Source organism: Pollachius pollachius, assembly GCF_949987615.1.
Source record: "Pollachius pollachius genome assembly, chromosome: 7".
Classification (NCBI taxonomy): Eukaryota; Metazoa; Chordata; class Actinopteri; order Gadiformes; family Gadidae; genus Pollachius; species Pollachius pollachius.
Window position 1 is genome coordinate 16499203 of NC_136940.1, and position 11445 is coordinate 16510647.

General features: G+C 44.0%; 1 protein-coding gene across 2 annotated transcripts in view; it reads left to right on the forward strand.

The window, feature by feature from the left end:
• Positions 1-10820, forward strand: part of LOC307078052 (cadherin-2-like) — a gene marked incomplete at its 3' end in the record, with an annotated part of 65251 nt that extends 54431 nt beyond the window's left edge. For both annotated transcript variants that reach the window (XM_079739636.1, XM_079739637.1), the window contains exons 14-16: positions 513-652; positions 5660-5821; positions 10611-10820. In XM_079739636.1, coding sequence (XP_079595762.1) covers positions 513-652; positions 5660-5821; positions 10611-10820 — 512 coding nt within the window. The remainder of the gene's footprint in view (positions 1-512; positions 653-5659; positions 5822-10610) is intronic.
• Between the last annotated feature and the right edge of the window lie 625 nt (positions 10821-11445).

The window sequence follows — 11445 nt, forward strand, 5'->3', positions numbered from 1 at the left end:
GTTATGTTTTGACAACTAAAGCAGGAGCGAATAATAATACAAGCTGAAACTGCAAGTGGTCTGGATAGGCACAGCCGAGACGCACCGCCGGCCCCAGCGACCCCCCTTTACATACGGTGTGCGGGGGCCGTCCCTCAGGGCCCAGGAGATAAGTGTCCTCAGGTGAACTGGAGTGATCAAGGTCACAGATCAACAGCATACCGTTTATGTGCCATTTTGAGTAAAAGCGTTTTGCTGAACATTTATTCAAATTTACACTGTGAACACATTTTTGGAGCACTTGATCCAAAACTTGCAAACTTCTTAAGGGGGCTGGCATCTATGTGCCCGGCTAGTTTACAATGATAATCTATACGCAGATTCTCTGTGAGTACGTACTTATAGAAAAATAACTTGATTTCCTGTTCTTTAAGTGCTCAGGTCGGTAGACCCGAGAAACGTCCATTCAGCCCCTGACAAGCACTCTGCTCTACAGTCTTTTGAATGAGTCTGCCCCTGTCTCCCTGCTGCAGTGATGGTGCTGATGTTTGTGATGTGGATGAAAAGGAGGGACAAGGAACGGCAGGCCAAGCAGCTCCTCATCGACCCAGAGGACGACGTGCGAGACAATATCCTGAAGTACGACGAGGAGGGGGGAGGAGAGGAAGACCAGGTAATTCACCTCTTCGTCTTTCTAATCATCCGCCATTTGTCTCTGTCTTGATCTCTTTCTAGGGCATGCAGACACACAGACGCACACATAGGCACATACAGACACACACACACACACACACACACACATACATATATATATATATATATATATATATATATATACACATAAACACACACAGACAGACACCTTCATACACATATTCACATAAAAAACAAACAAACACACTCATACGGACATACTCGTACACATGCACCACATGCACACTCACATACACACAAACACATACAGACACACAAATACACACACATATACTCAGACACATACTCATGGGCCCATATCTCTTCCTTTCTTTCTTCTCTATTCATATTGCTTCTTTTGTGTCAGTTTGTATTTATCTTGCAATATTGCATCAGACTCTACTGTCCCATTCTCTCGAAGCTTCGCACATTATGAATCTCTTGGCCCTGAATCACTAAAAAATAGGCAAACATTTTCCCATATTCAAGGATGATAATAATGGAAACATGCATAGTTTGCAAAACTTAGCCTAAGTAAAAGTACTATATTATAATCTGAAAGTAGGGGAAAAGTGCTGTAAATTCCCAAAACATCGTAAAATCCAGCTCTCAACGACACAAATGGCAGTGCTGCCCTGGCTCAGAGAATAAATATAGATCACTGGTTTAATGAGGTGGAATGCATAGATATAGTACTGTTAGGCTTTTTATGTGTGGGTGCAATAAAAAGTCAGAACACATTTTCAATCTCTTATAATCTTTCTATAGTCTATCTATACATCTATCTATATGTCTGTCTGTCTATCTGTCTCTTGTAGCAATACCCTCTCATCTGCTTGTGTTTATTTATTTATTGTGGAAAAGAGCAATAGTGAGGGCAAAGGAGAGAACAAAATTGTTGGCAAAGCCTCTGCGTTTCACGCCCACCGACCATTACTGAACATTTCAAACCAAATAACCCAAATAAAATACTGAATGAAACCATTCCAGTGAGGTGGTCGGGGGTGTAGAGGAGAAGCGACCGGAGCGTACGTTTGGCTTCTCCCGACACCAGCTGTCTGAATGAATGAAACCCAGTAAGAGTGACAAAATCTATTTGCATCTAGCTTGCTAGATGTCCAGCCATATGTAGAGGTACTATGGCCTTTATCCACTATACCATGGGTCGGCAACTGGCGGCCCGTGGCCCATTACTGGCCTGCAACATTATTTTGAAGTTATATGATTTTTTTTTTGGAATATCGGATATATATATCTGTTAGCTTAAATGTAAAGGGCCGGATACAGTGAACTTGTTTTTCTTTCACAACCGTTATGAATTGAATTGTATCAAATCCTGCTACTACTCCCGGAAGGTTAGAGACATACTCGTCACGGTCACGCGTAAGCTGTGAGGGGCTGAGCCGGAGTTAAAGGAAAATATGCAATATTAAATGAAAAGGAACCACCCTCTATAGGCCTATATACAACAACAATGGCGACTCGACATTATGCATTATTGTGTGATACTGCACGCAGAGAAAGGCAGGAGCTGTTGACAAAAGTCCACCAAAGATTTAAGACGAGATTCTGACACTTTGCTGTTTAACGCAAGTAGAGTCTCGGATGAGGCTACTTTGCGTATAGCTCTTCTAACGGTGAGTAGGCTAGGAACGGAGGTTTGTGTGTGTGCGCAGTCAGTTAGCACCCGCCATGGTGTGTGTATATGTGTGTGTGCGTGTTTGTGCGCACAGTCAATCAGCACCCGCCGTGGTGTGTGTCTGTTTGCGTGTGTGTGTGTGTGTGTGTGTGTGTGTGTGTGTGTGTGTGTGTCTGTCTGTGCAGTCAGTCAGCACCCGCCGTGGTGTGTGTGTTGTGTTGTGTGAAGTGTTTTAAGAGTGGCTGGCTGCTTTTTTAGGTGCGCACTACTGCCCTATCTCCAGCATAAGGCCTTTCTACACTGCCAAGCCGGTTCGGTCAAGGCTTGGCACGCCCTGCGATTTCACCGTCTTACCTCAAGTTTCCTGTGTAAAACCGAGGGGGTAAAATACCCTGTTTGTCACGGCGCAGACTTTCTTGGTTCACTGGAAAAGGCGGGGCTGCGCATGGAGTCTAGACCTCTTTTGAATAATTTGCATATTCCTGTATGTTTTTAAATTTTTTCTGAGTGTAGGCTACAAACGCGATTAACTATTTACAAGTGCAAAAACGCCAACATAATCTTATTTTGCTGACCACTTTTGGGTTAGGGTTAGGGTTTTTGATCCCGACAAAAGCCTCGTAAGGACAGTTCCTCTGCGTCTCTCTCGTAGATAGCACCATCTTTCAACGTCTTTGTTTATTACAACTGCATCACCTTCTCTCACATGATCAGCAGCTCGCGTATTTCACTTTCTCTCCAGTGAGAACTGCTCATGATGATATCGCTGTGTTGTCTCTGTGGAGACAGTGCAGCAACACCTCTACCCAACGTAATCAAGCATGACATTTACGTGATTAGGGCATACACTTGTTTATATGTACATCTTTCAAGGGTCATCTAGTGCTTGGTAGGCATATGACTAAGCCAGCTGACCGGCCTGCGTCGCAGTTCCAGATGCACTTTCATTAATCAATTCCTTGAACTAGCTGTTGATAATGTTCTGGCCCGCCACCTACTGGCTGGAAAAAAATTTGGCCCGAGGCCATCTTAGTTGCTGACCCCTGCACTATCCTATATTGGCCCGGCTCGGCACGGTCCGACTCAGCACAGCAGTCCAGTGCGGCTGTGATTTGCATTCCCATTACAACCGGACTCTCCGCTTGAAGGTGTGACTTTAACTCATGACGCCTCTTGTGTTAATGACACAACAACACTCTCTTTTATTGCCTCGTTAGTTGCATGTAATAGCCTTCCGTAAAATCAAATGATTATTTTAAGAGACGTAGTATATATTTGGGTTGTTTAAGACGGACGGCGACAGACACAGTTATATCCGTGATGAAGAATTCAGTTTGACCTCAAATTTCCCCCCATTTTTGCCTCCTAGGGCCCTATTTTAAAGGTCTGAAACGCAAGTGAAAAGCGCCAAACGCAAGTAGCTTTGTGGGCGGTTCTATGGCGATGTTGCTATTATACCGGCGGATAAATGACTCTTACGCCTAACGCATATCTAGAAAGGGTTGCCCTGAGGTAGCCTAATGGCTCAGTTTATGGCCAAATAACATGGCTTGATTCACTGATGGAATAGCGTTTTCTTCTACAACTTCCGAAATACTGATTCGTCATGTAAATTTCGGCAGAGAAAACTTAACACACATATGATTTGCGGTCCTGTGGCCACAACTCTGGGTGTATTTAATGATATGCGGCAATACATTAATAAACATAGTTTCTTACCAGTATTGTATACATTATCGTTATTGACTTGTGTTCATAATATGCATGTGTCCCCCCGTTAATATACATTGCCATGGACTGTATTATGCATTACGTGTTTAGTTTGAAGTTTAGTTTAGTTTAGTGTTTGAACAGATGGATGCGCACACGCGTGCCTGCATTAATTCATTCTTTTACACATACACACATTCGCGCCCGCATTCATTCATTCTTTTAACACTCACTCGCGGTAAAACAATGTTTTCTCAGGATCAAATACTCATCAATCCTAAAAGTTATGGGCTGGTAGACGATGTCTGTGTCAAGAAAATATGTGTTTGCTGTACTGTGTTTGCAGATGCACTGATTCAAAACTACAACTTATTACCGCTGTATCAGCTGTTCTTTCCCAAATAATTGAACCAATGTTATCATTTACCCTTAAACAAGATTATTTTTTGGAAGGCTGGGATATTTGCTCGAGTTTATTACCGTGATTATTATTATTTTACCGCATACTACAGTATTCATTCATGCAGCCCCTATGGAATTTTTCTTTTTTCCAACATCCACATCATCATCATACTATTTCAATTAGGCAAATCGTTTGCCTGTTTGTGCTGTGTATAGCCTACTGATGTGTAAGCTTATGTAGCAGTTCCGACCTGCCATGGTACAAAATAGCAATAACCATCTGCTAGTGCAAGACCAGGTATTTTTCGGTCAGTTGCGTAGCTGCTTTATCGATCTGTAAGATAGCACCATGTATCATTTTCGCCACAACACGCCTCTGCTTTTCGCCGACACACCTCTCAGGGCGCAAGTTTAGTGGTGCGAGTTTGCTGCGGGGGAAAATCAGCTTTGCACCGGGTGCAAACTAGCAACGATACATGTACAGGTAGAAAGTCAATTGCGCTGGGTGCAAGATAGGGCACCTAATCTCAATAGCTCATTGAGAGCTTATTTATTTTATATTTCACCTGTTCACTCATTGAACAATGTTTCACACATATTTCCCAGAGTGCCGAATTATATCCTTGATATTAGGAAAAAAAACTTCATATATCGATATCAGTGATCTAATAGTGTGAAATATTGTCCAATGTCCAGTCTTAACCCATCTGTAAGATATTTGTCCTCACTTTCTATGTTCACATTTCTACACTCACAGTAAATAGTAGAATATACAACAGTTTTGATTGCTCGTAGATTTTTTAAATCTGCAATGCTCCTTATCCATCATTAACTGAAACTCCCTCCCTCCATTATTATAACCATGTGTTACATTAGCTGCCATGAATGGATTCTGTGGTTATCCATCATAACCACAGTCCATCATATGATATATGGCTTTCTTCTCAAATTGTTGCATACGTCCTTCTGTGAACTTAACCCCTCCTTAAACAAACCTGATAAAGCGGCAAACATTTACATCACATTCGTCCCTCGAAACAATCATTTTGTTTACATGATCTTCGATCATATTATGATAAAACAGAATTTTTGCCTGGAATCGGTGCATGGGTTTTAGCAATAGGATGTAGAACATTGTTTTTCTCTAACTGTATGTTTGTGTGTGTGTGTGTGTGTGTGTGTGTGTGTGTGTGTGTGTGTGTGTGTGTGTGTGGTGTGCTGTATATGCCCCTGCAGGACTATGACCTGAGTCAGCTGCAGCAGCCCGATGCGCTGGAGGCCGAGTGTGTGAAGGTGGGCATCCGGCGCCTGGACGAGAGGCCCATGCACCACGACCACCAGTACCCCGTACGCTCCGCCGCACCCCACCCGGGGGACATCGGAGACTTCATTCACGAGGTGCGTTGGACGCAGAATAAAGATTAGGCTGATTAACAAGTCTTTAGAGACCATTGTTGTTTTTGAAAGGAAAGAAGGAAAGGAAGGAAGGAAGTAAAGCAGAACAAACAAACATACAACGCACTAGGTAGACAATCTACTATTTGATCCGCCCGTGAAGGCGGCAGATCCCTGAAATCCCTCTATTGACCACCTTTTGAACAGATAACAGTATGATAATAATATATAGAAGGATGTTTGACTAGTAGAAAGATAAGAACAAGCACCAAAGAGAGTCTTCAGACACAAGAGGTTTATAATGAGGCTAAGCAGGGCAGAATGGGGTGACAGACGGACAGACCTAATAAAAATCTTAATTAGGCCTGCAAATGAGCTGGATTAGCCATCTTCAGATGTAGTCACAGCCTCGTTAATTCATCTGAGGTAAATCCACTCTGTTTAAATAATCCCAGAGACTTTGGGGCTGTTTCCCTGAGAGATATCTCGGGGTTTTACAGTTAAATTCATTGTCATTCCTGATTGCGCTGATTATCCCCCCAAAGGGGATGATGCAGTCATTGCAGCCACATTCACACCTAGCGTGTGAGTGTTCCAGGCATGATTGGAATATTGTTTGGAATATTGCTTCCTTTTTCACTTGGTTTTATTGTAATAATATCTCTTTACAGACACATTAAACATTACTCCATAAACCTTTTTGGTAATCAGTGTTGGGCACGTTACTTCAAAGGAGTAATGCATTATTTATTACTTGTGACTGTAATTTCAAAGTAATTAGTTACATTACAATATTACTGTCTTTGAATTGTAAGGCATTACACTACTTTTACATTACTTTTGCATTACTTTCACCAAAATAACAGGAAATATGGAATTGGTGTTCTCAATAGATCTTCTTGTGTTCAATGCAGCTCATTACACAGCAGGAGGTGATGTGGTATGGCATAATGACTGAGCTAGGCTTAAGGCTAGGCATGGTGCAGTACATTTTATTATAGAAATACTGTAACTTTAGGTATTGATATTGAAATCAATAGAGCTACAGCCTACCAGCCTACGGTAGATTAAAAAAAACATTGAGCCCCCTTTCTGGTTTGTCTAGGATGAAATAGAGTGGTTGACACCGAAATTCTGACTATTGGTCCTGTCTCGGGTGTGTGGCTCATTTCGAGTCGCCCCTGCCTGCTTCCATACATACAATGGCTGGCTATGGGTATTGGCTATGGCCATGGGTACAAAACTGTCCTTATAGCAACCCAACCCGGAATGAAAAGACTGGTTGTAGTCTTTTCATTCCGTTCTAGCCCTACTGTTGATACGGAGAACCGAGCGAAAAGGCTACAACCAGCCCCCCTGTACTCTGCTGCTGTAAGAAGAAGTAAACATTTGTGCAGATTTTTTTCTCCTCTGCGAATCTCACAGTGTTGGCGAATTTATATAAAAACGACACACAAGTTCATTTTGGGTTTAAAATGCATTATAACGCGCGTTACTGAGATTTTTACCGAATAAAATATTACTTTTCTTTTTTGTCACCGCGTTACAGCAAAAAGTAATGCATTACAGTAAAGCATTACTTTTGTAACGCGTTACTCCCAACACTGTTGGTAATTAATACAATAATTTAATAAACCATAAATCAATATTAGTAAATGCAGTGATAAGCATTATCTAACAATTAACTAACAGTTAGTTAACAGTTAACTAATGGTCATTTACTAATTGAGTTCACGTTTACTACGGTATTCATAATTACATTTTGAATAGGGTTAGGGTTAACCCACACCCTAGCATTGACCATAACTATAATCCTGATGTAAATGTTATATTATATTACTTATAACTACATTAACTTATGGTAATTAATAGTAACTAGATCATTAATTATCTGTTAATTAACTAGCAAAATTTAGCAAAACAAAATAAAGATATGCAGCATTTTGTGTCTTTTCTTTGCTACAGAAAGCTACAGACTCACTAATTAATGTTATTATAGTGTTGCCACCTTTTCTCTATTACTTTGTATATGATTGTGTATGTACAATAGTACTAATATTAATAGAATTAACAATTAACAAAAAAAATCACACCTAATGAGTATACCCAGTCAGTATACCCAAGTTATTTTCAACATCATCTTCCCAACCACGTTGTGTTCAGCTAGGGCTTCATTTGTAAGTTAAGAATGAAAACTTTGGTATTTGTATTTATTTTGGAACAACATAATGAGTCGTGCTATATTAGTGGTGGGATTTCCTACTGGTAATCTATGATTAAAAGTTTGCAAAGCATAATTTGTCATCATTGTCAAAATCAAAGTCTTCCCTCCTGCCGTGTGTGTGTCTGTGTGTGTGTGTATATGTGTGAGACAAGGTGTTAGTGTGTGTGTGTGTTTGTGTTGGAGATATGGTGTGTGTGTGTGTGTGTGTGTGTGTGTGTGTGTGTGTGTGTGTGTGTGTTTGCGTGTGTGTGTTTGTGTGTGTGGGGGTAAATCCAGGGGTGCCAGGGGTAGGTATGTGTGCTTTTGTGTGAGAGACAAGGTGTTAGGGGTTGTTTGTGTGTGTGTGTGTTTGTGTTCATGAAGCATCTACAGTGTGTTAGGTTGGATAAAGACATCTGCCAAACAGAACTCTGAATAATGAGGCAGGAGCTGTCAGACATGGCGAGTAGCTCTAGACAGCTTAATCCGCCAGACATGACAAGCCGACACTGCTCCAAAAGCCAAAAGTCTCTCTCTCTCTCTCTCTCTCTCTCTCTCTCTCTCTCTCTCTCTCCTCTTTTTTTTTTTTTCTTGTATTGGAATTGGATGTGGACTATAGGGCTTGTGTTTGTGGTATGTGCTGGGAGTGTATGGATACAAAAATGGGTACATTAGTGTGTGTATTTGCATGCACACACAGATCTTTATATGTGGCTAGGTAATCTGCTGAATCTCCTCAGAGGAATAAACCCAGCATCTGTCCACCCTGACCCAAATCCTCCTCCCCCCCCTCCCTCATCCCTCCACCCCCTGCTCCCTCCTTCTGCCCCCTCCCACCCTCCTCCCCCCCTCCCTCATCCCTCCACCCCCTGCTCCCTCCTTCTGCCCCCTCCCACCCTCCTCCCCCCCTCCCTCATCCCTCCACCCCCTGCTCCCTCCTTCTGCCCCCTCCCATCCTCCTCCCCCCCTCCCTCATCCCTCCACCCCCTGCTCCCTCCTTCTGCCCCCTCCCATGGTTTCCCCCCATTCTATTCTCTCTCATGCCCCCTGCTGTTAATTCAGCTTCCTGACAATTAGGGATTGATAGATAGATGAGCAAACCGCAACCACACACACACACACACACACACACACACACACACACACACACACACACACTAACACTAACGCACGTTCTCTCAGGAATACAGGAGAATACAGAATAGATTGTCATGAAACTTGTTGTTCAGTCGGTTGTCAGCGCAGAGCTTCTTTTTTCTTCAGTCTCTGTCTAAAACACACCATGCACAAGTGAGGGTGTTCTCCAAGCCCCCTCACTTTGCCTTTGTCTCATTTCCACCCTCCGGACAAACTTATCACACGACGATGCGTACACTAGTTTGCCACATTTTTATATATCTTGAATATATGCTTATTTGACTTTTTTATTTATTCTTTTCTGTATTCATACTAAGCTTTTTGTAATTGTTTACTTCCCCTTTGCTGTTCTCAATTGTGAGTTGGTCCGAAGTCGCCCATGTCGGGATTGTCGATGTTTAATCGCACTGCTTACATATTAGTGTGAGATTGTGCACGTAACGAATAGGTGCTGACTGACGAATCTTGAAGCAGTCTTTGTGCCGGACTCACTGGTTTGCCCTCATCCCCATATCATCATCAATAAAAATGTTTTATTTCTAAAAAATATATTTTGCTTGTATGGGTATGCTAATGAGAGGGCTTGAGCTGATTTAGGGCTATGCTAACGAGAGGACTCAACGTGAGTCAGGGCTATGCTAACGAGGAAACTTGACGTTATTCAGGGCGATGCTAACGAGATGACCTGACGTGATTCAGGGTGATGCTAAGGAGAGGCCTTGGCGTGATTCGGGGCGATGCTAACAAGAGCACTTTGATGTGATCAGGGCGATGCTAACGAGAGGACCTGACGTGATTCAGGGCGATGCTAACAAAAGGTCTTGACGTGATTCAGGGCGATGCTAGCGAGGGAACTGGCGTGATTCATGGCGATGCTAACGAGAGGAATAGACATGATTCAGGGAGATGCTAACGAGAGGCCTTGACCTGATCCTGGGTGATGCTTACGAGAGGACCTGACATAATTCATGGCTATGCTAAAGAGATTACTTTAATTGATTCAGGGCTATGCTAACGAGATGATTTTAATTGATTCAGGGCTTTGCTAACGAGAGGATCTGACGTGATTCAGGGCGATGCTAACGAGAGGACCTGACTTGATTCAGGGCGATGCTAAGTAGAGGACCTGATGTAATACAGGGCGATGCTAAGGAGAGGACCTGACGTGATTCAGGGCAATGCTAAGGAGAGGACCTGACGTGATTCAGGGCGATGCTAAGGAGAGGACCTGACCTGATTCAGGGCGATGCTAAGGAGAGGACCTGACCTGATTCAGGGCGATGCTAACGAGAGGACCTGACGTGATTCAGGGCGATGCTAACAAGAGGACCTGACGTGATTCAGGGTGATGCTAGCAAGGGAACTTACATGATTCATAGTGATGTTAATGAGATGACCTGACGTGATTCAGGGCAATGCTAACGAGGGAAATTGACATGTCTTGTGCTGCAGGGCCTCAAGGCGGCGGACAACGACCCGGCGGCGCCGCCCTACGACTCCCTGCTGGTGTTCGACTACGAGGGCAGCGGCTCGGCAGCCGGCTCCCTCAGCTCCCTTCACTCGTCCTCCAGCTGCGGTGACCAGGAGTACGACTACTTGGGGGATTGGGGCCCCCGCTTCCGCAGGCTGGCCGACCTGTACGGTGGCGGCAGTGACGACTAGGTCCGCAGCGCTCCATCGCCGCTGCATCACCCCTACCCTGCCCCCACCTGCCTACCTCCCCCTTCCCCCCGGTGCTCCAATCCACTCCAGAGTGATTAGGATAGTCGAGGAGGAGAGGGAGGGGTAGGGGGAAGGGAGGGCACCGGTATGGGTGGGAAGGATGAGCCAAGGATATGGAGGTGTCAGACATGGGAGTGAGGGAAGGGGAGGTGCTGCACAACAGGGGGACGAGGGAAGTGATCACAGGTGCTGTGGGGGTAGGGGAGGGGGTATATAATTATTATTGATGGAAGGGATCATTAAGGACATGACGCAGGAATGAAACTTGTGTGGATTCTCTAGAGGACAGCCTACAGAGGGACTGTACTGTCGAGGATGTCTGATGAATAACAACAAAACATGGTGCGGACAGAAGGACCACGATGCGGGGCTGACTTTCTAGCGCGCCTGGCATTTCCAGGACAGTGGGACTGAGGAGCAGTCATATGCCAATGCTAGCGTTCATGTAAGCTGATCCGGCGGATCTGAGCATATGCGATGACTGCCATCGGGGGACCCTTGTGATGCAAGTTGATATGCTGCCTGGAAGCCGCTAGCTAGGAACTCTCACAGGGGCCCCGAGGAG